Source organism: Pteronotus mesoamericanus, unplaced genomic scaffold, assembly GCF_021234165.1.
Source record: "Pteronotus mesoamericanus isolate MK-2021 breed Mesoamerican mustached bat unplaced genomic scaffold, CSHL_Meso_final contig_164, whole genome shotgun sequence".
NCBI classification, from domain to species: domain Eukaryota; kingdom Metazoa; phylum Chordata; class Mammalia; order Chiroptera; family Mormoopidae; genus Pteronotus; species Pteronotus mesoamericanus.
Window position 1 is genome coordinate 22,851,594 of NW_026555065.1, and position 26,914 is coordinate 22,878,507.

General features: G+C 58.4%; 3 protein-coding genes across 3 annotated transcripts in view; 1 reads left to right on the forward strand and 2 right to left on the reverse strand.

The window, feature by feature from the left end:
- SPTBN5 (spectrin beta, non-erythrocytic 5) overlaps positions 1-8,137 on the forward strand; it is a 46,795-nt gene extending 38,658 nt beyond the window's left edge. The window contains 15 exon segments of the mRNA XM_054565117.1: positions 68-272; positions 523-717; positions 1,916-2,071; positions 2,301-2,518; positions 2,701-2,890; positions 3,134-3,310; positions 3,478-3,582; positions 3,893-3,938; positions 3,941-4,047; positions 4,050-4,175; positions 4,732-4,823; positions 4,975-5,060; positions 6,268-6,361; positions 6,614-6,772; positions 7,583-8,137. Of these exon segments, the coding sequence (XP_054421092.1) occupies positions 68-272; positions 523-717; positions 1,916-2,071; positions 2,301-2,518; positions 2,701-2,890; positions 3,134-3,310; positions 3,478-3,582; positions 3,893-3,938; positions 3,941-4,047; positions 4,050-4,175; positions 4,732-4,823; positions 4,975-5,060; positions 6,268-6,361; positions 6,614-6,772; positions 7,583-7,649 (2,023 nt within the window). The 3' untranslated portion in view covers positions 7,650-8,137.
- A 514-nt stretch (positions 8,138-8,651) lies between these two features.
- On the reverse strand, positions 8,652-18,033 carry PLA2G4B (phospholipase A2 group IVB). The gene is made up of 20 exons (XM_054565118.1): positions 18,025-18,033; positions 16,777-16,849; positions 16,331-16,467; positions 16,072-16,203; positions 15,652-15,692; positions 15,418-15,460; positions 15,086-15,140; positions 14,638-14,771; positions 14,306-14,389; positions 13,993-14,030; positions 12,991-13,126; positions 12,089-12,225; positions 11,640-11,862; positions 11,376-11,493; positions 10,939-11,076; positions 10,663-10,767; positions 10,313-10,492; positions 9,800-9,966; positions 9,032-9,218; positions 8,652-8,872 (listed from the first exon to the last, which is right to left on the reverse strand). Exons 1-20 carry the CDS (start codon positions 18,031-18,033, stop codon positions 8,652-8,654), a joined length of 2,358 nt encoding a protein of 785 aa, XP_054421093.1.
- Positions 18,034-19,185: 1,152 nt separating this feature from the next.
- JMJD7 (jumonji domain containing 7) lies at positions 19,186-26,804 on the reverse strand. The gene is made up of 8 exons (XM_054565119.1): positions 26,734-26,804; positions 21,742-21,895; positions 21,414-21,667; positions 21,050-21,106; positions 20,486-20,581; positions 20,173-20,249; positions 19,789-19,948; positions 19,186-19,674 (listed from the first exon to the last, which is right to left on the reverse strand). The coding sequence occupies exons 1-8, from the start codon at positions 26,795-26,797 to the stop codon at positions 19,586-19,588; spliced, it is 951 nt and encodes a 316-aa protein (XP_054421094.1). The 5' UTR covers positions 26,798-26,804; the 3' UTR covers positions 19,186-19,585.
- Positions 26,805-26,914: the final 110 nt, after the last annotated feature.

The following is a 26,914-nucleotide window of genomic DNA, read 5'->3' on the forward strand; positions in this document are numbered from 1 at the left end:
ACAGAGGCTCACAGGCTGGTCCCGCCTTTGAGGAAGGGCTCCAGCCGGGTTGTCCCTCGTGCCACAGCCCCAAGGTGCTGGCCCGGATGCAGGCCCTGAAGGAGGCGCACGCAGGGCTGCTGCAGAGAGCGGAGGACAGGGGGCAACGCCTGCGGGAGCAGCTGCAGCTCCACCAGCTGGAGCGAGAGGCCCTGCTCCTGGATGCCTGGCTGGCCAGCAAGGTGGCCACTGCTGAGTCTCAGGACTGCGGACAGGACCTGGAGGCCATCAAGGTGAGTCAGTCCTGAGCGAACTTGGCGGAGAGTGAATTGAGGCTGAGCAAGGTAAAGGAGGTGTGCGTCTGGGAGAGGCGAGGGGGTGAGCAGCAGGAAAATGGGGATCTCTGGGCTCGGGGAGACCTGTCAGCTCTAGAGCCTGGGCCCAGCACGTCAGGACCCTCAGATAGTGCGAAGCCCTTTGTGAGCTTCCGGAGCCGTGGGACAGCACATCCAGAGTGACCTGCCCAGCCCTACGCCCTTGCAGGTGCTGGAAGAGAAGTTCGATGCTTTCAGAGAGGAAGTCCAGAGACTGGGGCAGGCCAAGGTGCAGGCCCTGAGGGAGCTGGCAGGCAACCTGGAACGGGCAGCGCCCAGGTGCTGTCCCCAGATTCAAGCCCAGAGGAGTCGCATAGAGGCCGCTTGGGAGAGACTGGACAGGGCAATAAAAGCCCGCACAGAGGTAGGTGCCACAGGCCAGGGAGGGCCAAGAAGCGGGGCCATCTGTGCCGTTAGGGTGGGCCAGGAAGAGCAGGCTCACTAGGTGTGTGTGCAGGCGTGCGTGTGTGTGAGCATGCGGGCGAGTGTGCAGGCATGCGTGTGTGTGAGCATGCAGGCGAGTGTGTAGGCATGCATGTGTGTGTGTGTGTGTGTGTGCGCAGGCATACGTGTGTGAGCGTGCAGGGAGGTGGCTGCCTCTAACTCCCAGCGCCAAGCAGATCAGCAGACTCAAAGTCTTCCGCCTCCTGCCCTCTCCTTTGTTCCCCCTAGTGCAGTTCATAGCTCCAAGGAGAAACAGACAGCATGTCTGGCCAGCTTCTAAGCCCCACCATGCCCCCACCCCTGAACACAGGCTTCAGGGGTTTTTTTAATTAAATCATTTTTTATTGTAATTCTACTACAATTGTCCCAATTTTTCCCCTTTGCCCTCCCCTGCCCATCCCATTCCCCGCTCACACCATCAATTCCCACACCGTTGTCCATGTCCATGGGTCATTCACACATGTTCTTAGACCCTTCCCTTTAGGACACATGTCTTGTTGGTCCCTTCTCCTTGACCACACTCACTTCACTGGGCACGATCTCGCTGTCATGTGGCAGATGCCCCTTCACTCCACTCATTCACTCTTCTCACCTAAGTGTTCTGAGTGGATCTGGACGCCAAGGAAGTCTTCAGTGTCCCCCCACAGCCTAGCCCTGAGGCACAGCTGCTGGTTTCTACAAAAACAGCCCGGCTCCTTGCGCCCTGACAGGCCCCACAGCCCAGAGGTGCCACCTCCGAGGGCCTACGCCAGAGCAGCCCCCTGAGCCGGCCCTCTCCTCCCAGCCCGATGGATGCCCCCACACCAACCTCGTCCCTCGCATGGACTCATGCCCACCTGCTTCAGAGCCTCCATCTCTGCCTTCCTCAGGAGTTGGGCCCTGGAGGCCCCCCGCCCCACAGAATGCCCCTGAGGCCCTACCCACAACATCGGTAACATCACACGTTCATCGAGCAGCTGCTGTGTCTGGGATATTTTTTGTGCCTGGTGGTCATGAATGAGTCACCAAGCCCCATGGCCCTCCTTGTTTGCAGTGAGGTAGCCCAGGAGGCCATGGAGCCAGGGAGCAAGGACCTTGGGAATAAGCTCAACCACAGCAGGCCTTCCCTCCTCTTCCAGAGCCTGGCTGTGGCCCGGGAGGCCTGTGGCTTTGAGCAGGCGGTGGCTGAGCTCCGGGGCCAGATGCAGGAGAAGACCAACCTGATGTCAAGAGACACCTGTGACCACAGCCTGTCATCGGTACAGACCCTGCAGCAACAGCACAGGCGCCTGGAGGTGAGGGCCAACGCCCTGCGGACTTCCCGTCAGAGCCACTCCCTGAAGGTGGCGGGTAAGGGGACCGCAGAGGTGAGAGGTAGGACCCTCCCAGCCCAGGGACTGCTGTCCCAGGTTGCGGAGCAGAACAGAGGTGGCCTGGGAGAGTATGGGAAGCAGAGCAGGACTCCTCAGAGAGGTCCGCACAGGTGGCCAGGGAGTGAGGTCTGATCCTGTGTTCTGGTGGCAGAGGGAATTGGCAGCTATGGAGGAGCAGGTGGCACAGGTGCGGATGGAGGCCTGCCAGCTGGGCCTGCTACAACCTTCGGCTCAGGAAAGCCTGGCCCAGCAACTGGCCGAGGTGCAGGAGGCCTGGGCCACACTGGCTGCGAAGGCCTGGGAGCGGGGCCGGCAGCTGGCGCAGGCTGCCCAGGGCCACGCCTTCCTCGGACGCTGCCGGGAACTGCTGTAGGTGGCAACCTGCCCAGCTGCTGGCTCAGTGCTGCCCTGTTGGGGGGTGGGGGGTGGTCACCCTAGCTCTTCTGGGAACTGGACCCCACCTCCCCCTGCATGGCTCCTACCCTGCCCTCCACGCCGCCCCCAGGCTGCCCTCCCGGCCCTGACAGCAGCCTCCTCCGCCCGCCCCACAGAGCGTGGGCTCAGGAAACGCAGGCGCTCTTGTCCTCAGCGGAGCTGGCCGTGGACCTGGCAGGGGCCGAGCGGCTCCTGGAGCAGCAGGAGGAGCTGGGGCGAGAAATCAAGGAGCGCTGCCTTCAAGCCCAGAATGTGCAGCAGGAGGGGCGGCAGCTGGTAGACAGTGGCCACTTCATGTTCCTGGAGGTACAAGCACAGAGGCGGGCCTGGCACTGAGCTGGGCACAGAACCTGACGACCCAAGGCCGCGGAACCCCGAGCAGGAGTGAAGCCAGCGGGCGAGGAAGGCCAGACCGGGGCGGAGAGAGAGGGCCAGAAGGGGAGGGTCCAGCCCCTCAGCCTTCCCTCAACACTCCGGCTGGGCACAGCCGCCCACCCCTACCTGGGTGCCCTGCCCAACATCTCACACGAAGCACCCCCAACCCTCCAGGTGACAGAGTGTCTGCAGGAGCTGGAAAGGCGGCTGCGGGCCCTGGAGGAGGCCTGGGCCCTGCGCCGGGGACGCTGCGAGGAGAGCCGGGGCCTGCAGACACTGCAGCAGGGGCTGGAGCAGGCTGAGGCCTGGCTGGCCTCCCGGGAGGGCCTCCTGCTGGACCCCGACTGCGGGGTGAGCCGAGGCCCTGCCCTCTCGCCCGCTACACCAGCCAGAGGCTCCGGCCAAGGGCAGCCCCGCTGCTCCTGCTCTCACTGGCCCCCGGGCCGGCTGCGGAGGGTGAGGGGAAGGCTCTCGGCGCGGCCGGGAGCTGGGCCTCACCCCGGCTGGCTTCCCCCCAGCACTCCGTGTCGGAGGTGGAGCTGCTGCTCCACAGACACCAGGACTTAGAAAAGCTGCTGGCGGCCCAGGAGGAGAAGCTTGTCCAGCTGCAGTGGAAGACGGGGGTGAGCGAGGCTGGGGTGAGGGAACCCCAGCAGGCTGGCGGCGGGAGCCGTCCCAGCCTCAGCCTGAGAGTCAGGGTCTCCCCAGGGCACTGAGCCTCCATCTGACCCTTCAGCAAAACCCCATTCTTTCCCTTGACGGCTTCAGTATGCTGTCACCCCCATATCCTGGTAGGCAGGGGCGCCGTTGAGGGCAGGGGTGAGAGGGGAGTCTCCTGAGTTGGAGGGAAAGGGGCTCTGTCTGGGAGGGAAGGAGAGGCTGGGCCTGGAACCCCTGGTGCCCTGGCCTGGCTCACGTTGCTCCCCTCCCCAGATGGAACAGACGCTAGTGTAGCAGGTAAAGGGGCTAAAACCCGGAAGAGGGGCCGTGGGCTAACCTCCCCCCGGCACAGGTCCCTTGGAAGCTGGTGGCCAGGCGCACAGCTGGCTGACACAGGGGACCTAGGGCCAGGCGTCCCGGTCGGGCAGTGCACGCACCCTTAGCCACCACTGTCTCCCTGGGGCAGCAGCCAGGCAGGCAGCAGCGGCCCCCGTCGGTCGGCCACGGGGGTGAGGGCCACACCCTGGAGCCAGCGCTGAGGGCGGGGCCAGGGGCTGTGGACAGTAAGGTCGGAGAAAGGATCCCTACCCACCTGTGCACAGGGGACCTTGAACCCTGTGCTGGTCCTGATGCTTCCTGGGCCCCATTTTACACTTTCAGGACGTGAGGGGTAGGCAGTTGGGTGCCAGGACACCCCTCTGGAACCCGTCCACAGAACCACTCAAGGAGCTCAGAGGCGCTACGGGGGCCTGGCCCCTTGGCCTTGTGGACTCTGGGGGGCACTGCCCTGCCCCCCCCCCCGCATTCTTAGGGTAGTTTCTCCTCGGCGCCAACCCAGGTAGAGGGTAGGACTCCTCTTCTGGTCTCCCTGGTTTCCTCCTCCACCCGAGGAACCTCAGTCCTGGTGCTGCAGGTGCGACCTCACTGCAGCCCAGCTGGAGCCCCTGGGGCGGCTATAGGGGGGCCTCAGAGGGCAGCTGCCCGAGCCTGTGGCCGCAGGGGCGGATGGCGGTGGCGACGCTAGGAAGTGGAGGGGCGGGGAGCACAGAGGACAAAGGCCCACCGGGAAAAGCGGACAGTTGTGGTGACCCCCGCCTGTCATCTCTCCTCAGAACGTGGCTTCCACAGCCACCCTTGACCTCATGGGAGCCCCGTTTGAGAGGCCAAGGGACCGCCATGGCAGGAAACATACTTTCCCCTTAAGGTGAGGATGGCGTGGGGAGAGGGACACTGGCCCACTGGCCCCGAGATGCGCTGACTCAGCGGGCAGGGCCTCCCAAGAGCAGCCAAGGAGCCAGAGCCAGGGGTCCCCCCGCGGGAGGCAGGGAGCTTGACCCATGGCTGTCCGGGTGCAGGCTGAGCAGCGGGGAGGAGGTCCTGTTGGCAGCACCCTCTAAAGAGCAGGCTGAGAGCTGGCATGGAGCCCCCAGCGGCGCGGCAGGTAGGCTCCAGGGGAACGCTGGGCGTGGGGGGTCCGGGTGGGGGAACATTGGCTCCCTGGGCCTCAAGCTGGTGGTGTTTTAGTCATCCTCAGAAATTTCACATCTAGTACCCATATAGCCTTCAAGGTAAATGGGACTTACTGTCTTTTTGCAAAGAATTTAAGGCTCAGAGAAGGTACGCAGCTTGCCAAAAATCACACAGCTCATTAGTAGCAGAGGTGGGGCCAGGCTTGATTCTCAGGTGCCTCCTGGTCTCGTCCGCCTCCTTTGGAGTCTGCCGCCCTGACTCCCCTGAGCCCTTCCTGGATCTTTGTGGGCTCTTCCAGGCTCTGTTCTGTCTGATCCTGGGGCCTTCTCCATCCTTCAAGTCCTCACATGCCCTGAATGCACCTCCCTTGGCAGGAGGGGCGGGGCTGATGGGGACAGTGGCCAAGCCCAGCTCTACTAACCTGAGGGATGCCTAGAAAGCTCCCCCTCAGACCCTGCGCACGGAGGGAGTGCACTCAGGGCGCATCCTGAGGCTGCTGGGGCTCTACCAGGAGCCCCTCCCTGCTCCTCTCAGTCTCAGTTCCCGGCTCCGTTCCTCACTGTCTCAGTTCCCCTGGGGTCTCCCTGAGACTGTCCTTCGAGAATCCTCAAGGGATTCTGAGTTTCTTAGCCACCAACATTCAGCCTTCTAGGAGGTGGGACGCGCTGGGGGGTCCTGCCCCAGGGGGGCTGCGCAGCACCCCCACACGGACAATGCTTGGTGCTCAGGGAGCCTCCAGAAGCAGGAGCATCTTAGTCGGTCTGGGCTGCTGTAACAGAAATACCACAGACTGCGTAGGTTATAACCAAGACGTTTATTTCTCACAGTTCTGGCAGCTGGGAAGTCCAAGATCAAGGGACCGACAGACTGGGCTGGTGAGGGCTGGCCTCTGGTTGCAGGTGGTACCGTCCTACTGTGTCCTCACATGGTGGAAGGGGCCAGGGTGCTCTCTGGGGTCTTTATTTATAAGGGCTCCACCTCATGACCTAATCACCTCCCAAAAGCTCTTACTCCTCCTACTAGTATCACCTTGGGATTAAGACTTCAATATACCAATTTGGTGGGGAGGGGGAGATACATTCAGACTACAGCCGGGGGAGGGGGCGTGTGGTTACTCTGCCTGCAGCTGGCCGGGCATCCAGTGGGGTGCCGCCCGGTGTTCTTCCCTCGATCTGCAGCCCACAGTCTAAGCCCAGAGCTCAGAGCCAGACCTCTGGACGTCCTGGCTGAGTGCGCTGGTGAGGAGGTGCCCAGCACGGCCACTGCACTCAGGTAGGGCCCCGAGGTGTGCGGGCGGGCGGGCGGGCGGGCGGGCAGGCGGCCTGAGCCTCCACGGCCAGCACAGACGCTGCCCTCTTAGGCCTGAGGTCCTGAGACTCAGACCTACCCTGCTGGTGGATGGAGTGACCCCTGCGTCTGAGACCCGGGAAAGAGAAGGCCCCAGCGCCCACCCCACCTGGTGGAACCCCTGCTCACTCTCAGCAGTGACAGAGTTGGGGAGACAAGGCCCCCTTTCCCCCACAGTTTCCATGGCTGTCCCTCCCCCTCCCCGCTGAGGGAGACGCACGCGTGTGCTGGCGGCCACCCACAGCCCCCAGAGCTCCCGCAGGCAGCTGGCCCCGCAGAGGAAGCTGTGCCAGGCTCCCACCGCCTCTCCTGCTCAGGCCAGAGCCAAGGTGAGGGGCACCCAGGTTCCCTTCGCCCCTGCAAGCGAGCTCGCCTGGGCCACCTGGGCCACACACTGCTCATTCCTCGTTCCCCGCCTCCCCAGGACAGGGCAGTGCTGTGGGGCTGCCAGACCCCTGCTGCGCCCTAGCTCCTGTCCCTGCCCTCTGCCTCCTTCCCCTCCTGCTTTCACCAGTCCAGGGACCCCAGTCCTGCTCCAAGGAGAAAGAGCGGCCTTACTGTCCTAGAGGCCGGCAGTCAGGATGCCACCCAGACACGCACCCACAGACCCCAAGCCCCACACCCAGGTTCACACGCAAACGCAGTGTTGCACAGGCCCCTGAACATGGAGATGTACACACACGCAGAAACAAGGAGACCCACAGACACACAAAGAAATACATACACAGCCCTGCGGCAGGGGAGCCCTCACAGCCTGACGGGGGCGGCAGCCACACTTGTGGTCTCCGGCAAAGTGTGCGCTCACACTCCTGTGCGGCCCACGGGCTCCAGCTTATGATCCAGGTGATGTGTTGCTGAGTGAATGGCCTTGTCCTCCTGGACACGGTGGCTTCCCAGGCTACAGAGGCAGCCATTTCTTCTGCTCTGTGACTCCAGCCACGTGCCCAGGACAGGGACTGAGAGCTGCTGGGCCAGGGCACACAGATGCGGTAAGAACCAATCGCCTCCCACCTGCTTCACACGCCATGGTCGCTCCTCGTGTCCACTCCCCCCTGGGCGTTAGGCGGAGGCAGGCTGTTCCCAGGGAAGTCGGCAGCCTGGGGCCCCGGGCCCTAAATTCACTCTGCCTCCCTGCTCTCTCCACAGGCCCGAGCCCTGAAGCAAGCTCCGAGGGACCGCCAACCTCAGGGCTACAAGTGAGGACACCCTCTAGGGGACCAGGACAAGACTCAGCTACCCGGGCCCCACTGACTTCAGGAACAGGCAGTTCCTTGTGAAGAAACAGACGTCCCCACCCCCCACCAAGGTCAGAGCTTGGTGAATCTGCGCCACTAGTCTCTTCCTTTGGCTCACCTGGTCCCAGCTCTGGCCACCCCTCCTGTGGGACAGGAAGCAGCCCTTTGATTGAGACCCTGGCCACACCCCGAAGGTCCCTGACCAGGTGAGGACAGGGGTGCTAGCTACCACTACCTGCAAGCCGGCTCACCTGGGCAGGGCCGGGACTGCAACAGCGGACACCCCCGGCCGCCCCCCGTCCAGGCCTCACTGGCCTCCTGTCTACTTTGCTGGGAGCAGAGGACCCACATTTCAGGGGAAGCCCATGCTGACTCGTTAGCTCCGAGGGGCGGCTGGGGGGACATTTTGTTTCTTAAACCATTCCTTGCCCTTTGTACCCAAGAGCCTGGAATAAAATGTCCCTTCTTAGCAGCAATGACAGGCTCTCAAATAATGCCTCCCGTTTGTATGGGCCTCTGTGATGTATAAAGTGCTCTATTTTCTCCGTACAACTACTCAAGGCAGCAAGGAAGGGGGAGCAGACACAGGTCCCAGGGCTGAGCCCTCACACAAATATGGTGAGCGCTGCTCTGGGTGTCCCCCAGCTCTGCCCCTGGCGGGCACAGTCTCCGAACCTTCTCCTTGCTCAAATGGAGGCCATCTCTGGCCCCCATCGTGGGGCCCAGGCTCTAGGCCCTGTTTAGAAGGCTCATGTCCGTGACAGGTTGGCTGGTGGCTTCAGTGCCACATCTGGGTGGTGCTAGGCACACACCGTAGGGTAGCCCCCGACGGGGCCATCTGCACCCCCAGAGGCCTTGGAATACCTGGTGATGACGCTCTCTGCTCCAATATAACCAGAGAGGCCAGAAAGACTGGGGGTGAGCCTGCCAAAGACTCCAGGGCGGTGGGCCCCGCGGGAGCCGCAGGCCAGGTGCCGCCGTCACTGGGGACAGTGCTGCTTGCGCTGCCTCCGCCGCTGCACAGCCTCCCGCAAGGCCTCCAGGAGCCGCTCCCGGTTGTTGCAGATGTTGTAATGTGTCAGATGGAGCAGCTTGTCCACGTCCTCCTGGCTGTAGGTCACCTTCGAGTAGTGGTAGGGGGAGTTGGAGGAAGACAGGTTCACCTCCCCGGCCTTCTTCTCCTCAGCTGTCCGGGGGACGCCTAGTGGGGAGAGACAGCAGCCTGGGCACACGGGGAAGCGCCCTGGGGGTACAGGGGGTGGGGTCACCTTCAGAGAGGCATGCAGGATGGTGGCGGCAGGACGAGGGACAGGCCCAGGGCACCAGGAGGGTGAGGTGGGGGGCTGGGATGGCGACTCACCAGGGGCCGAGTGCTCCTGGAAGGAGTCGTTGACCAGGGGGAAGTGCAGGACAGCAGGGGCTTCAGGACAGTCAGGGTCCAGGAACAGGTGGCACTCCCGAGGCTGGCGCTGTTCCTCGGGGCTGGGAGAGATGGGCGGGAACGGGATCCCCTGCTCCTGGCAGAACCGGCCCAGGAGCTGCAGTTGCTGCAGGGCAGGAAGAAGTGGCATCAGAGGGATGGGCTCACGGGGCTCCCCAGTGTCCCCAACACCAGGCGGACCAAACGTGCAGGTCCACGCGCACACACGAGACTTAGTGCCCAAAGGCCAAATCAGAGAAGTGCACCCAGCAGGGCCAGGCCAGCCTTGCAAAGCTGCTCAAACCCGACAGCCCTCCGGCTGCAGCTCCACTGGGCTCAGCCGAGCGGGGCTGCTAACAATGCCCAGGTTCTGCAACTGGGAGGCTGAGTCCTTCACTGGACCTGCCCGGAAACCCAAGGCAGGGGCCCCAGAGGTCCAGGACCGAGGGGGTGTGTGGGTACAGCTGAATATAAAATACACTTAAACACATTGCCAGTTCGCCCATCACTCATCTCCTGAGCAGAACGAGTTCCCCTGGTTGTAGATTCTATGAATTCAGTTCCCCATTCACACAGTGTCACTGTCACAGCCCCAAGGGAAGGTGGAACGGATACTGGACTCCAAAGCAGATTGCCCTAGAGCATAAGCCAAAATGTCAGGCCAGGCTGGGGGTTCGCCACTGCTTCCCAAGCCTGCCCACAGCCCACCTGAAAGGCCCCATGGAGGTTGTAATCCAGCGACAGGATGAGGTCCACATCCCGCATGGGCCGTAGGAGGGGCGGGCAGCTGGTATTGATAAGGTAGCCGACATCCAGCAGGCAAAGGTGGGGCTCTGCAGGTGTCAGCTGGTTGGGGAGCCCGTCCAGTTTGGTGGCTGGAAAGGTTGGGGGGACAGGGTAGAGAAGCAGCTGTCACAGGTGCTCAGGGCACCAGCCCCTCAGGCCTAACGCAGCTCTGTGCTGCTGGTGGAAGGGGACTCTGCCCTCTAGCCCTGCCCTCACCCAAGCAGCACCCCCACTTCCTGAGGCCCTGAAGGTGGGCCCTGATCCCCCACATAAGGAGAGAAAGAGGGGCTCTTGCTCCAAGCAGCCCAGGGAACTGGGCTCAGAGGTCTTGGGGACAAGGGGTTACAGAATATGCGTGCCTGGACCAGGGACGCAAGGCCCAGGCAGCTGCGGGAAGACTTTGGAGATCTGAAACTGGAGGAGAAAAGTAGATACCTTTCCAGGTGGAGAAGTGAGGATGCTGGAAATAGTCCTTGTGGAAATGGAGGCCACGTAGAAAATTGTGGGTGGCCTGGGCGAGTGGCCGCCATGTCAGAAGATCAGTGAAAAATCCAGCTATCCTGTCGGTCACCGTGGGAGGCTCTTCTGTCTTCAGAAGGGGAACCTGCTCCTTGTCTGCACAGACATGAGGGAAAGAAGTGGGGCGTCTTTCAGGAAGTGGGTACCCCTGGGCCTTTATCCCAGCCTCTGTGGACTCTCAAAGGCCGCAGAGCCACCCCACCTGCCCCCGAAAACAGCCCCACCGGCTGCCCCGCTGCATCCTTATGAGGAGTCCAGCCACCTACCCAGGCTGGCCTGATGCTGCGCCCAGCGGTCCCAGAACTGGCCGGGTTCGGAGGCCCAATATAAGCTGTCCTGGAGATTGGCTGCATACAGGTTGCTCCATATACCTAAGGGGGCAGTCAGGCAACAGAGTCCCCCACCCTGTCACCACCTGATCCTTCCCCCAGGCCCATCCTGGACCGGAAAACATTTCAGTGACTGAACTGGGAGGCCCACCGCCTCTCCCAGGCCCACTCTCCCTCCTGCCCCAGCTTCTGCAGCCTTCCCAGCCCCCTCACCTTCAAGGAAGCAGATGCGAGACTCAGGAAGCCGCTTCATCAGGCGCCCCATGAAGAAGTCAGAGCCAAAGAGCTCGGAGGGGATGAAGGCACCATACTTGGGAAAGCCAACCTCGTAGGGGGAAAATTCGCACCACTCTGTGAGGAAGTCACACAGCCTTACCATGGCGCCCAGAGCCTGAGGACCCTCCGCACCAATACAGCCACCACGGGCTTCAGGTCAGGGCAGCCTAATGACCAGGGGCTCAGCTCTATTGCTGGCACTCTGGGCTTGAGACCTAAGGCCATTGCTCTCATCCCAAAGCCTGAATGACAGTCTCTGGAAAGCGTGGGGCCTCTCCCAGAAGACCTGGGTGTAACCTCCTCCTGCACGCCAGCCCGGCTCCCCCTCACCCTGCCAACCATGACAGCATGGATCTCAGACCCAGGCTGCTCACCTCCAAATTCAAAGGTGGTCAGGTTCTTCTCCTTGGTGTTGAGGGCACAGTAGATGGGCAGAGGATTCTGACCGCGACTCAGAGCTTCCCGCTGGTCCGAGAGTTTGTGGTCATGGGGCTGGGGACAGGGAGATGATTGGAACCTAAAGCCTTGGCTTCCTGGTGCCTGAGGCCCTTCTCACCGCTGCTGCCCAGGGCTGCTCCCATCACCAGACCCTGGCTTTGGCCGCCCCCTCTGCTCCCCAGGCTGCACCATCCCCATACCTCGTCATGCAGCAGGGCCTCGTTGATGAGGGCCCACAGGTTGGTGAAGCAAGTCGGGTGGCCCTGCTGGGCCCGCTCAGCCAGCTCCTGCCGGTACCGCTGCAGCTGGCTGGGGGCCAGCACGCCCAGCTTGTTCTTGGTCACCTGGGTCTTCAGCCGCTTGGTGGGGCCTGCCAGGTCCTTCTGAGACCACTCAGGGTCCTCATAGAGGTTGGCCAAAGCCCTGGGAAAAGCGAAAGCCAGTGGGACTGTCACTCAAGGACCCTATGGCATGCCTTGGGTTCTAAGGGTCCCCCTGCACATTTCTCCCTGGCACGTGCCAGGGTTCTCTCAGCCCTTCTGATTTGGTCAGAGAGGCCAATGCGGCCTAAGAGCCTTACCACCCGCATCCCCTGCACAACCCAACCAACCACTCCCTGGCTCATAAACGCAACCTGCCGCCAGCTCACCAGGTGGATCCCGAGGCCCCTGTGATATAGGACACGCAATCCAAGAGGCCCAGCTCCTTCAGGGCGGCCAGCTGCCCATACAGGGAAGTCATCGCTCTGATCCCACCACCGGTGGCCATAATAGCTACCACTGGGATCTGAAAGAGAGGACAGCCAGGTCACAGAAAGGCCTTAGGGAGGTGGAAGGCGAGCCCCAGGAAGGAGAGGTAGTAAGCCAAGGGCCCGCTCCGCTCACCCATAGCTAAGGCTGCTCAAAATCTAACCAGGTCACTTGAGATCAGTTCTAGTCAAGCCTGCAGAGGAGGGTCTAGTCAAAATCAGCCCCTTGAGGGTCAGGTTTGTCTTGTCTGGCTTTAATAACTCCAGGGAAAGTGGACCAGATAAGTTCTAGGCCTCGTCTCCTCACCTTCCTCTAGCACCTAAGTAGTCTGGTGACCGCCTTCTAGGAGCCACAGGCCCACCTCAAAAATCTCCCATGTAGGTACCCCACACCCTCTTGCAAGGAGAGGTCATCTCCCTAAAAGTTGCCCAAGCTGATCTGCACCTCCAGAGATAGCCCCAGGCCAGCAGGCAGCGCCCACGATGTATGTCCCACTGACCGGTCAGACCAGGCCATCTCTCAACCTGGACCAGGCCAAGGATCAATAAACAATGAGCGGAAAGCTAGCCCAGCAGGGCAGCGTGCAAGCTCCAAGAGTCTCAAGCAATGCTCAGAAGTTGGTGGGATCAGTGTCCTGATAACATCAAGAGAGGCAGCAGGGGCAGGTAAAGAGGAGGCGGGCCCAAGCCCAGCTTGGCACCAGCTCGGTTTGGTTAGGGAACATCCAGTTACAGCATTCAGCTCGGGGCTAGGGGCCCGAGCAAGCCCGAGGATGCCTGCCCCATCCAGCCCAGCCCCAGACCTCGTCCTCCTGCAGGTCTCCATCGAGCTGCAGGGCCTGCTTCAGCGCCTTGGCCACCACCTGCTTCCTCCTGCCCAGGAAGGCGCGCTCCTCCACACAGGGCCCGCAGCCCAGCCGCACGGCCAGCTCCCTCGGTCTGAGTGGAAAGAAGGGCCCATGAGGCAGCTCCCAGGTCTCGTCAGAAACAGAGAAGCTGTGTCTGCCTCCCTGAAAAGCCCAGTGCCATCTCTTCCCTCCTCTCCTCTCCCCGACCCTCACCCTCCTCCTGCGTCCTAGCAGAAGTGTGACGCATGGATGACATGGGGAAAGGGTGAACCCAGACCCAGGTGGGGACGCAGGTGGGGAACACAGCAAAGCGATTCACAGAACCAGGAACACTGGTGACTAAAGAGGCGCCTCCAGGGTCCAGGTATAGACAGGGACCCAACACCACAGATCCACTGCCACCTCTCAGTCCTCTCCCTCACCCACCCAAAAGGGACTGCTAGAGGGGACGGGAAGCAGTGATCCCACCTTGTCGTGGTGAGCAGCGAGACTCCCGGGCACGCGGAGGGCCCGGGCCGCAACTCCTCGTCCCATGAAGGTTAGCTAAGGTCCACCCACAACAGCTGCCAACCAAAGTGACACGATTGCTCTCCTCTCTTGGTTTCCTTGTCCTCTCTGTGCCTCAGAACACTCTCCTCACCTCCTACCTATTTCTCCAGCCAAATGTTTATCAAGGGCCTCCCAAGTGCCAGGCGCTGGTCTAGGCACACACCCACTCTGACTAAAGCAGAAACGCAAGTAAATTGTTAAAGAGCCTTTACCTGCTAAGCTTCCCTACACATCGTGCTACACCCTGGGCGCAGACCCTTGAGCACCTAAGAGAAGCCTGCAGGCGGTTGTGCTGTGAAGCCACCCCATCTCTCCCCTTCGCTCCTCCAGGCCGGGCGCCTGAGCCTCGGCCACCATCTCTGGCTGCTTTCCCCATGGCCTCTCTCAGTGCCCGGCCCGGCCTCTCACCCTTCTTCTTTTTTCAGCTCCACCCTCATCAGGGGCTCCTGAAAATCATGAATGTGCCAGTCACAAAGTGAATGTGGGCCACCAGCTCCTCTCATCCCAGCCCGAGCCACATCCCAGGGTGTCCCCGTGCTCCCTTGGGCCCCAGCCATCTCCACAGGGGCCAGGCCTGACGCCTGAAGGCAGGATGCTCAGAGCCTGCCCGGGCGCTGAGCCAGGGCATGGCCCGAAGACAGAAGCTGTTACTGAAGCAGGCCGGCCTCCAAGGCCTGGTGGCCGCCTGTGCGTCTGGCTTTCTTCCTCCTGTGACCAGTACCTGGGACGTGGGGAAGACGAGTCTCACTGTTTGGCCATAGGGCAGAGCTCTCAAGGGTACCTTCAGTTGCTCCTGGGAGGCATCCTGCAAGGGGGACAAAAGAAGAACTAAGACTCTCTACCTTTCCTTTCCATCAGGGACTTTGTCAGTTGCCCCTGGGAGTGACAGAGAAGCGGCAGGCAGGGGGACACGCGACCAGCGTCAGCCCCACACTCCTACCAGGGTGCGTGACTGTGCCAGGGAGTGAAGGGAGCAGAGGGACAGGCTGGGGGAGAGCTGAGGGGAGGGGGGGAGGCTCTGTGGGCCCCTCACGGGAGCACAAGGCACGCTACCTGCAGATGAACACTCAGCTCCTGTTCCCAACAGGCCGGGTAGTGGAAGCAGGAAGAGGCGGCAGTGCCCACTGAGGCCTCCTGTGGACCTTCATAGGACCCGGGAACCACAAGCTGAACTCTGCTCTCTGACTCTGGAAAAAGCAACCAGAGCAGAGAGTCTGGGCATAGGATCTAGGCCCACAGAGGCCGTTGCCTTGCCCGAGGGGCCTGGGAGCACTTCCCTCCCCGCACTGAGATGGGCGTCTGGCCCAGGATGAGGCTGGAGATGGACTGTCCCCTCTACAGCCCCTCTGAGGACTGAGGGGAAAAGCCCCAGCATGGATTTGCCCCCCAACCCCTCCTTCTGCCCGAGAGCTGAGGGCTTCTAGTGCAAGGTCCCCACCAGGTTCCCCTCAAAAAGGGGAAGACAAGAGTTGAGGGCTATCCCAGGGGGTCAGGGACTCACCCTTCTGGTCCCCAGTCTCTTCCAGTCGAACATGCAAGCAGGAGAGCTCCCGGGCCTGAGTCATTAAGAGAGGCCCTCAGGCGTGAACCCCTCCCCGTTAGAGGCCCCCACCCGCCCTGCATCCTGGTGCTTGTTCCTCTGCATTTTGTGACCTTGACCTGAGTCACCAAACACTTGCTTGAGGTTGTATCCTCTTGAGGAACTGAAATCCCAGGGTCCCCCAGCCCCGACTCAGCTTTGTCCCCGACCCCCATGGTGGGCCTGAAGCTCCGGGGGCGGGGGCGGGGGGAGAACGACAGACAGATGCCTTGAGGGAGGGGTTCTTAACTCACCACCAGGATGCCATTGCTGACGAGCTGCTCAGCACAGTCTGCCCTGAAAAGAGCCCCCAGTGACCCTAAGTGGGAGTCCAGGTCCCCCGGCGCTGACCCCGAGGAGGCCTGGGCACCCCTCCTCCTCCGCTGGATGTCTGCCAGGGCAGGGTGTCGGCTCTGGCTGCCCTGGGCCCTGCCCTCCTAAGAAGGAAGCACTCCCACCCGGGAATTGTCCCGTGGCCCCCAACTCACAGACTCTGCAGCCGAAATTCAACTTCCAGCTGCTCCTTGCCCTGGAAAGAGAAAGGAGCAAGTTAGAAATAGTGAGGGGGGAGAGAGAGAGAGAGAGAGAGAGGTGGGGAAAGGGAGAGAGGGAGGGGTGGGGAAGAGAGAGGGAGAGGGTAGATTCCAACGCAGACGCCAGCTGGGGCTGCCGGGCCCCTGGGGGTGGGAAGGCCACTGCCCACCCCCAGGCTGCACTGTCCGCCTTCGCCGGGCTGCCTCAAGAAAGCTGCCCTTGGCTTAGGCGTCAAACAGGAGGGTTGGGTATGGGGTTGCTTCTCAAGGGACTGCAGCTACTGGTTGACAGAGGCCTCTGAGATGCCAGGGAAGCAGTGTAAGCATCTCCCCTCCCCAGGGCGGGGCCCTCCCCTGCCCTGGATGCAGCCTTGCCTGAGGGTTCCGGGGGAAGATTTCGCGGCGGAATTCTCCAGCCCGCAAAGTCCCCACGTCAAATAGCACCGACAACACAGGGTCATCGCTGGTCAAAAAGTCCTGGTCGAAGACTTGGAGTTGTACAACGTTCTGGAAGGGGAATAGAGTAAGGGAGCTGTGGGGTGGCAGGGTGGAGTAGGAAGGTGACTGGGGCAGGGAACAAAGGGCTGGGAGGGGACGGGGGCAGTGAGAAGGTCCAGGCTGATTCCAGGCCCACCTTGAGCTGGCTGTGAATTCGGAAGCGAAAGCTCTGATTCCAGATGGGGCTTCTGCTGTTCTTAACGGTGCGTGTCTGCAGCCTGTGGCTGCAGGCCGTGGGCAGCCACAGAGTCACATAGCAGTCAGAGGGGGTCACTGTGGGAAGGAGGAAGGGGCACCTGGTGGTGGACAGCCAAGAGCCCTTCCCAGCCCAGCCACCCAAAGTCCATGTCCTTCCATTGCAGGACGCCAGGAAGACCTAGAGACCCAAGGAATGGGGCTGGGTCAGGCAGCAGGGAGAGCAGAGGCAGAGCCTCCGCCCTGACCCTCTGCCCAGCGCCTCCTCCCGGCACCCTCTCCTGGAGCTCCCCGCACACCCAGCCCTACTTGCATCTCTTCCGTCCGCCCCTGCCCTGCCTGCACTGCCCCTGAGTTTTTGTTGGCCGCCCTGGGCCCAGCACTCACCCAGGTCCTTGGAGGGCAGGCCACGGGCCTGCAGGACACGAATGGTGAGCAGGCAGGTCCCCGGTACCTTTGCCTGCAGGGGAGAGAGAAAGGGACAGGCATACTGCAGGCAGAGAGACCCAAAGGAGACAAGGGCCTAAGGGGAGGCAAGGGAGACCCCTTGAGACCTCATCCTGAACCACAAGGCCCAGCCCGGCCCAGCCACCATCCTGAAGGGAAGAGGCTGTGACGCCTGCTGATGACCGGCGATGCCTGCCAACACTTTCGCACCGCTCTGGGCCAGCTCCGGAACAAGTTCTTTTTGTTCATTAACTCATTTAATCACACAAACGCCCTATGTGTGGGGACCACTTATGACCAACCCCACAAGGAAACTGAGGCAGGAAGACTAAGTAGCCATTGGCTCAAGGTTCAGGGCCAGAACTGGACCAGGCTCTAGCTCCAGACTTGCACTCTCAGTCCCCATATTTACCTGCTTCCATTTGCTGGTATAGTCTTTCACCTGCATCCCTAGCACACCCTTAATAAGCAGTCCCGAGGCTGGCCTTGGGCGGTAGGGGCCAGGGAAGAGGTATGGCAGGGCCCAGCCTAGCCTTGGGCCTCCTGGTTGAGCTGCTCCCCACCTCTACACTCTCCACCCTGGCCAGGGAACAATTCTGGATAGAGGCTGTCTGCTATGGTAGAGACAGCAGTCACCGGGCCATACCGCCCACAAACTGTCAAGTCCTTCAGCTCCTACAAGGTCAGGCTAGCAATGGTCCTCAGGCGGCTCCATCCAAAACCATAACCCTGGATCTGAGGATGTGAACACTGGCAGGTGGCCAAGACAGGGAGAATCTGTGCCCACCAATCCTTCCTTTTGGCCTCCAGCCCCACCTCAGGAAGGGCCCTGGCAGAGTCCAGAGAGGAGCCAGGGGAGCTCATCTATCAGTGTCAGCCCTGGGTACCCCCCCGCCCCCAGCAACTGTGTCAGAAGGAGCACTGGAGCAGCCACTGCCTCCTGGGGCCCCAGGACAGCGGCTGGGAGCCTGAGTTACCAGGGCCCAGGTCCACAGTGCCAGGCAGCTCTGCTTGGAGCCTATCCGTAGGGGAGGAACCCAGGATGGTCCCTCATCCCAAGACCCTGCCTCTTCCCTGGCTGCTGCATACCACCCTGGTCCAAGAAACCCACACCTCTGCTAAGGAAGAGCATTAACCAGGCCCTGGGAAGGCCAGGGGTTAGAGTGGGGGCCCAGTTCTCTGTCTTACCAGAGCCATGAGGCTGAGAGTCCTCTGGAGCCAAGAATGACAGGCAGTGGCTGGAAAACTGAGGACTGTCAGCTGTGTAATCCAGGGCCAGGGATATCCCAGCTGGCTCCAAGCTCCTCCCTGGTCCCTCCCAACCGCCTCCGCTCTACCCAAGCCCCATACTTATTCCTGGACCAGTCACCTGTCCAGGAAATGAGGCATCTTAAACCTTTATGAAGCCACTGACCTCCCTGTGGTGGTGGCTTAACACCCCCATGCCCATTCTCTCCAGCCGTCACCATCTGTGCCCATCTGGCCCAACTGCTGCTTTCCCTCCTCACCCAGAGGAGGGGCCAGGAGAGCTCACGGTCAGAGGCTGAGCAGGGAGAAACTGAAGGTGGGGCCTGGAGGAAGCACTTAGGTCTGGGAAGCAGTGGGTGGGCCCAGAGCCACAGGCAAAGGAAGAGGAAGAGCCAGGTCCCTCACGGCAGGGCTTTTCCCAACCTCCCCACGCCCGGTAGGACAGGAATACCCAGTCTTGACTGAAATGGTTGGACAATCTGAGCGGAGTGCCCCAGGCCCCACAATGACCTGGCAGGGGTGTGGTTTGTTCTATGAAACAGCCCTTCAAAGGCAGCTGCCTCCATCCTCGGAGCCAGGTGCTGGGCGACCGTGAACGCGGCCTGTGGTTTGGCACTCGGGAAAGGGGGCTCTTGCATCTCCAGGGCTGGGTTGGCGGGAGGAGGGAGTCTGAGTGCGGAGACCCACTCCTTCCACGCAGGAACAGTCTCAGGAGGGGCAGGGGCTTCTGTTCCCTCCTACCTGTGCTTGCTGTGGGAGGAACAGGCGTGACCCTAAAGGCACCAGACCCCACCAGCTGCCCTAGAGCTGGAGGGAAGGAGAAAGAGCTAGGGAGAGCTTTTCGGGCCCCAAATCAATGAGGCCTGTGCCAAAGAATTACGAGGAGACAGGTCAGCCTGCTTGCTAAGAGGTGCTAAAAGAGCTGTCATGAACAGAGAAGTCTTGGCAGCAGAGAGCTCCTCAGGCCCAGGCCTGGGCCCAGCCCTCACCCCCAGTCAATGTCACCCTCAAAATTTTACCTGAACCTTCCAGCCCTCACCAGACCACATAAGGCAATTTCGAAAGGAAATACCAGCACACATGAATCACAGCTATCATTTATTGAACAATTCCTCCGGGCCAACCTCACGCTGTGCTTACAGATAGCATCTCCAAGTCCAGTGAGGTAGGAACAATCGTTGTCTGTTGTACAGACAGGACACCAATGCTCCGAGGCACTAACACACCCCAGGTCACGGAGGTGAAAGGCAGCGTGCACCTGGAGCCCGGCCGCTCCTGCAGCACAGAACGCTGCCTCGCCTGCGTGGGCCCACGCCCACACCCGTCCAGGGCCTCCTGTCCTCCAGGGCGCCTCCAGAGATCTGGCAAAGCTGGTCGCAAGCTGACCTGGGTGAGGAGCCAGCACACTCTGACTCCATGTTGCCTCCAGAATTCACCTAGCCCAGGAGGGATGCAACATCTTCCACGAATTGTCCTTGGCAATGATATTCACCAGGCTCCATCAGTCAAGGCCTGAGGCCTTAGTGAGGGAGTCAAGCAGCTGGAAGTAACTGTACCTGAGGTCATACTCCATGTCATACCAGAAATTCACTGCAGGGAGAATGAGACCTGAGCATGAGGGTCCCCCTTCTAACCCACAGCCTCCCTCACCCATCTGCCAGATGCCCTGCTGGTCCTTCCACCGGCGGATGGGCAGCTCCTTACCAGCAATGCAGGCATGGGACTGCTGGACATGGTGGAACCACAGAGCCGGCAGGTAGAGCATCTCGCCAGCCCGAACGGTGCAGCAAAGGGCCTGGGCCTGACTGTAACTGGGGTACCGAGCCAGATCTGGAGCCAATGGGTCCAGCGGGATCCAGGGCACCTGAGACACAGTGGATGCCAGGGGACAGGCCCGAAGCCCCAGGCCCTCCAAATCCGTCTCTTCCAAAGGTAAATCTCTCGGGCTTTGCCCTGCTCAGCACTGGGAGGCCCCAGACTTAAGGATTTTTCAGGGCACAGTGCCACCACCCCAGCTCTTGTACCAGCTCCTGAGAGCCCGGGTTCCTAAGCTTCCCTCTCTCTGGGGCCCAGGAACAAGACAGGCACCTTCTCCATGGCCTCCTCATCTATCATCTTAAAGGAGCCGTCTTCAGTTAGCTGGTAGGTTGCTGGTGTGTACATCTCTGAAACCAGGGGGAGAAAGGTGTGGGGACCCTCAAATGGCCTGCAGCTTGCCAGCCACCCCCACTTACTTGTTCCCTGGGTAGAGGGGCAAGAAGGTCAGGAGCCGTAGAGCAATGGAAACACGGTGTCCACAACTCAGGCCTAGGGCACCAGCCTGTCCAGGACCCTCGCTGCCCTCCCTCCACCTTGGGCTGCCTGCTCCCCAGAACCGCCCCCTGCAGGCCAAGTCCTCTACCATAAGGGATGAAGGGCCGGTCACTGGGTGGATGTAGCAGGAAGTGTTTCTCTCCAGAGACCACACAGTAGAGGTTCTCGTAGTGGTCCTTATGCACTGCCAACACAAAGAAGTCCCCACAGGCAGGGCACAGGAAGGGCCAACAGTCATGCTGGGGACCTGTGCCCCGAGACAGACTATAGTGTCAGAGGAGAGCGCACAGTGTCAGAGCAGATCTGAGAGGAAGCCTGGCAAGTTTCAGGCATCTCCCATCTCTGCCCTCCAGGGACTTGGCACTTGCCAGGTCCTGGGCTCATGTCCACCAAGAGGGAAATTCTAGCAAACAGGGCTCCCCTCAGTTCACCCCCTGACCAAACTGGCCTTTGGGAAGCTTTCTAGGGACCTAGAAGAAACAGTGCCCTCCACCCCCAGTACCACGGTTACCTTCCCCAACCTGAGCTGTCAGGGGAGGCCCTCTCTTGTGTCCAAGCCCAGAATCCCAGAAGGAATCCTAGGGGAAAGTCAGCCTAACTTTTGTCTGGGCCCAACCTTCCATTCTTGGTCTCCTCCCCACCTGATACCTACAAGATGTCACAGCAGCCGCCTCCCCCAGCCAGAAGTTCACAGCATCGGGCATCTTTCCTGTAGGTCAGAGGAAAGGTGTTAGGAGAGGGTGTCCCAAAGGCCAGGCTGGGAATAACCACCTTACAGTGATGCTGGGCCAGAACCTGGGTGGGGAGCAGAGGGGTCGCAGTAGGAGAGAAGGGAGAAAGGGCAGAGGTGGACCACTGGCGAGGGACGGCAATCTTTAGTAGTTCATTGACATAAAGTCGAGGCCTGGGAACTTGAGCACTTAGTACATAACACCTAAGCCTGTGAGGCCAAGAGTATGGGCAAGTCACCACTGAAGGGAGAGAAGTAAGCAAGGCCCCCAGCTCCACTCACTCACCAAGCGCCTCGGAGGCCCAGGGCACGTGGGGCTCCAGATCAGGCAGCAGCTGGGGCAGCTCCGTGGGCAGGTTGGAGCATTGCTTCTGCACATAGAGGACTCCTGGGTGCTGGGCTCGGCCCTCCAGCACATCCAGCACATCGCTCAGGGGCAGGCGGCGCTCGGCAGGCATCACAAAGCGGTCCCCTCGCACGGCATCCGCATAGCCATCTGGGGTCACAGCCACACTCACCTCTGTGGAGCCCACTGTGGCTCTGGAAGAATGGACATTCGGCTTCTGCCCAGATGCCACAAAGCACCGCCCACATCCCACTGGGGCAGCCCCAACCTGAGGTAGGGGAGCGACCACTTCTGGAGGGCCGGCCAGTGCTGCAGGGCGCTGCGGATGATGCAGGGCCTGTTGGGGCAGACCCAGTCCCGGTAGAAGTGAAGTGGAGTTGGGGGCTTGTCCAGGTAGGGCACAGCAAGAGGCACGCTGAGCTCTGAGAGAAAGATGGGAATGGGGGGCGAGGGAGAGCTGAAGCCAACAGCACCCAGTGGCTGCCCGTCTTCATAAGAGACGCCCTCCGTGGGCAGGCCACACTGTGTCCCTAGATGATGCTCATCGGTGACCATGGGATCACCAATGACAATCCCAGACAATCAGGAATTGAAGAACAAGGAGGGAAGTTTAAGAGAGAAAGCCCAGGACCCACAGGCACACTACTATGGGCCACAGAAGTCAACAGGGCCAGGGGCTGCTGCTCAGTCCATAACCCAAACCCCCCCATGGGACTATGTCTGGCCTGTACCATGGACTCCTCAGTTTTCCCACTCTGGAGTGGCTAACCTCCTGGCATCCATTAGGAACGGAAGCCACTGAATGACACTGGGAACTCCAGAATGAGTAGAGCTGAGGCCCCAAGGTTATGGGCTGGTGTGGGAGGGCTGAGGCCCTGGGAAGCACTCTCTAACAGTGACATTGACTGAGCACCTAGAATGTGCTCAGTACTTGGCTTGGTCAATATGGACGTATGGAAGGATGATCCAGTCATCCTCTCAGGAAGCCTACAACCAAACTGGGGAGCCAGACCACCTCACAAAACCATAGGAGGAAAAGTAGGGCTACAGCATCACCATCCTCAGACCCCCAGGCTGCCATGAGCACCCGCGCAGGGTGTGCAGTGTGCCGCCTGTGCAGGTGTCTACAGTGGCCCTGTGCCACCTTAATAAAAATCTTTTTCTGACTCTTCCTTCTCCCTCACTCCTATCATCCTATTCATTTTCTCCAAGTCCTATTGATTCTACCTCCTTTTTCTCTCAGGCTACCCCTCCTTTTTTTGTCTACTGGTATCCACGTTCACCTACCTCCTTTAGATCCTCAAATGTCACTTCAGTAAGTCTCCCCCTAACCCGCTCACCCACCCAGCCTCCCTTTTAAAAACTATAACCTCCCAAAAACCCTTATACCACTCCCTCTACTTTTCTCTCTCCCTATCATTTACCACCGTCTAACACACTATAGGCACTCAGTAAGTATTTGCTTAATGGTTGAATTCCAGTCTCCAGCATCTCTTGGTTGGACGGTTGCTGCAGTGAACTAACTGGTTTCCTTGGCTTAATTCCACTCCCTCTCAAAGCACCCCTCACACTGGCCCCCATCATCTTCCTAAAAGACAATGTCATCTTGTCACACCCCCAGTAGAAAAATCCTTTGATGACTTACCACTACTTGTTACGACATTCTGTCTGCCTTGGCATGCACTCAGGCCCAACCCACTTTTCCAGTCTGGTTTCCTCCTGTCTGGTGCCTACACCTTACCACACACTGCTGGGGCAGTACGAAACTTCCTACTGTTCACTCGGACTGGAATGCCTTTCTCCTGGCTTTTATAAAGGGTACAGGGCTTGGCTTTGTTATTTTCATCCTTGACATCTAGCCTGAATGTCTTAACCCCCAATGAGAGGTTACTGCGTCCTTCTCCAAGTGGCCACTGCATTCTTTCCACCTCCAAGGTCATGGTCCATCTCTCACAACCACGTCTCACCGGTAGTTTCTGCCTTGCAATCAGACAGAAAGTGAATGTCATTAGATCAAAGATTGGAACTGAGTGGGAAGGCAGACCCTGGTGGGCCCAGGAAAACTGAAAAGAGCTAGCATGCGTACAAGCCATTCTTCACTGGCACGAGGGTAAGATGGAACCTGCCAAGCAGGTGAGGGATTGGGGGGAAGAAATTGGCAGAAGGCCTTCTCAGTCACACCAGCCCATCAAAGCAGTCACATTGTGGGGGACGGGGATGTGGGGCTCAGTAAATCTCCCTATTATCCTCACTAGGACTTTTAAAGTACACCAAAACTGGTGGTTTTGTTTGTTTGTTTGTTTAACACTCTGTACTTTCTGCCGCTACTTCAGTTTTACTTTCTCACCATTTAACAGTTTTCCTTTAGAGAATGGCTACTGTTTTCTCCTGGAGCTTCAAAGTGAGGGAATTTCAAAAGGAATCCAAACAATTCCTTTGGCCCAACAATCCTTCTGCTAGAAATTTAGCCAACAAAAATACCCGCACTGTGCACGAAGACTCTGCTCCAGGCACACCGACCCCCTCGCTGCTCCTTGGACACACCAGGCAGGCGCCCACCTAAGGACGCGTGCCGTCCATGCCCGTTTCCCCGGTGCTCTTCTCTCATGGGTCTGCACAGCGCACTCTCCCCACCTCCCAGCCTGTGCTCAAATGTCTCCTTGTCAAGGAGGCCTACGCTGACCATATTATTTAAAATTGTAACCTAATTTTTTATCCATGTTTTGTTTGTAGAATTTTTTCCCTAAAAAAACCCAAAAACCATTAACCTTTTTTTAGATGTGTTGCAAATACTTTCCTATTCTATTACTTGTCCTTTAACTTTTTTTTATATGTATATTACTGTACAGTCTTAAATGTTTAATGTAGTCATATTGTCAATATTTTACTTCACGGTAAGAAAAATATTAGTTTATATTTCCTCCTAAAATTCCTTGGATTCTACATATTGGTTTTTAACTCACCTGAGTATTTCTTGTATAATGTGTGAAATAGGGCTCTATATTTGTTTTATTTCAAGTAATACTGGTCCATGCACCTTATTTGTTAAATAAGCCTTATTTTACCCATTGATTCAAAATATCAACTTAATCATACATTACATTGTTAGACAGATATATATGTTTGTCTCTAGAATGCTCATTATATTTCATTGATCTACTTGATTATTTCTGTGCTGGTGTCATGTTGGTTTAATTGCTGAGACTTTATAATGGTCTTAATTTTTTAATATTTTATAATTAACTGTGACATTTAAAAAAATAAATAAAGTCAATCTGCATTGAAGGAAGGAAGGAAGGGAGGGAAGGAAAGAGGGATGGAACTCCTACCTTTTGCGACAACATGGGTGGAACTGGAGAATATTAAGCTAAGTGCAATAAGGCAGCTGATGAAAGACAAATACCAAATGATCTCACCTATAAGTGGACTCTATTCAACAAAATAAACAAACAAACAAAATAAGGCACAGGCATGGAAACATGGAGCAGACTGAAAGTGACCAGAGGGGATGGAGAAAGAGGACAACGGTGGAAAGAAGAAGGGACTGGACAAAGAACACGTATGAATGACCCATGGACATGGACAACAGAGTGGGAATTGACTGTGGGAGCAGGAGGTGGGGCGGGATGGGTGGAGGGGGGTAAAGAGGGAAAAATTGAGACAACTCTAATAGAATAAACATGATTTATAAATTATAAAAAATAAAATAAATGAATAAAGTGTGAAAAGAAATAAAAATAAAATTGTAACCTAAAGGACTCATGGTCATGGAAAACACTGCTGATTGCTGGGGGGAGGGAGGTATAAGAGGACTAAACGGTAATGGGAAAAAAATGCAATAAAGATTAAATTAAAAAAAAACTGTAACCTGTCCTCCACCTGAAGGCATCCTGAGATCAATCATTCTGGTTTGTTTTTCTCCCCCATAGCACTTACCTTGTAACCCATTCCTTCTACTATATAATTTTCTTATTTAGTGTGTCTATGGTTCATTGTTTGTCTCCTCACTTACAATTGCAAGGTCTGCGAGGGCAGAGATTGGTATTGTTCCGTGATGTATCCTAACACACTGAACACAGCCTAGCACACTGAAGGGCTCAAGAATAGTCATAGGCTACATAAAAATGTTTTGGTCAATGACAGACCACAAATACAACAGTGGTCCTTTAAGTTTTCTGGTGATGCTGGCAGTCAAATATAAGTACATAAAGCACAGACAATTATAGTAGTAAGCTATACTATCTAGGTTTGTGTAAACATCATTCTATGATGCTTGCACAACGAAATTACCTCGCTTCACATGTGTCACATGGCTGTATTTGTTAAATGAATACCCAAAGTATTCGTTACAGCACTATTGAAAACAATAGATTGGGAATGACCTCAATGCCTAACAGCAGTGGGCTGATTATGTAAATTACAGCACTAGTACCCAGGTGTGAAAAAGGTTGCAGTACAGGGATATGGAATGATCTCCAAGATACATAACGCAGAAAAGTGTGTTTGGCAGGCTATCATTTGTATAAAAAGGGAGGTATGTGTGTGAATATAAACAGTATTTTTGGAAGAATGCAAACTGCGATATCGAATGGGAAGAAAGCTTACTGACGTTATAAAGCCATTGCTTTTTAAACCATGTGCCCATGTTCTATTTACTGGTGAGAAATCACGGAAAAATAGAGAGAAGGCAGGGAGGAATGAAGGAAAAGAGGAAGGAGGAAAATAAAAACTAAGCAGCGGGGAGCCTGGGATCACTTGTACAGCTGCCCCCAATTCTCCCCAAGCTCTGCATGGCTCCCCAGCTTGCAGAAGTCTGTTCTTAAATAGAGTTCCAGCAGGAGTTCAAAGAGGGAGAATACAACCATCTGAAACACTTCACGACAGGAAAAGGGTGGGAAGGGTAACAACAGGCTCCCAATTATTCAGCGCGGGGCTGGATGTGGGAAATAGGACAGCACCCAAATAGTCACCCCAGGAAGCCAGAAGGGCATGAATACACGCGAGGAGGGCTGTTGAGGACCCCCACCCGCGGGCTTGGAGGCGGAGGGTAGACATAAGAGTGGTCGGAGAGGAGGCATCAACCAGTCACGTGCACCAGAATGTGTGCTCCTCGTGGGTACGGCCTGGTGTCTGCGTTAAGGAGGCACCAGTGCCACACAATTCCGGAACCCGGCCACCGGCAAGCCCACAGCTCCTCCCGCGTCCTGAGACTGATCTGGAGCCAACGCCAGGACGCCACACCCTGAGCGTACCCACTCACCTCTTACGGCCGCCGGGAATTCTCGTAACTCCCTCCGCACGGCGTCCAAAGCCGCCTCCGCCATAACGCCAACACCGCCCCAAGGTCCCGCCCACCGTCCCGAGGTCCCGCCCGCCGCCCCGAGGTCCCGCCCGTCCCCGCTACTTGCGTCGCACTCGGGCAACCCGCACCACCCGAGGCT

Bases quoted from the DNA above. Each gene is read 5' to 3' on its own strand.
- PLA2G4B (XM_054565118.1), bottom strand. The intron at 9,967-10,312 runs GTATCTACTTTT...CAACCTTTCCAG, and splicing joins TCACTTCTCCACCTGGAAAG to CCACCAAACTGGACGGGCTC. The intron at 9,219-9,799 runs GTGGGCTGTGGG...CCTGCCCTGCAG, and splicing joins ACCTCCATGGGGCCTTTCAG to CAACTGCAGCTCCTGGGCCG.
- JMJD7 (XM_054565119.1), bottom strand. From the start codon at position 26,797: ATGGCGGAGGCGGCTTTGGACGCCGTGCGGAGGGAGTTACGAGAATTC. The intron at 21,107-21,413 runs GTGAGTGAGTGG...TCTGACCTACAG, and splicing joins CTGGGCCTCCGAGGCGCTTG to GAAAGATGCCCGATGCTGTG. The intron at 20,582-21,049 runs GTAGGTATCAGG...TTGTGTTGGCAG, and splicing joins GGCGGCTGCTGTGACATCTT to TGCATAAGGACCACTACGAG.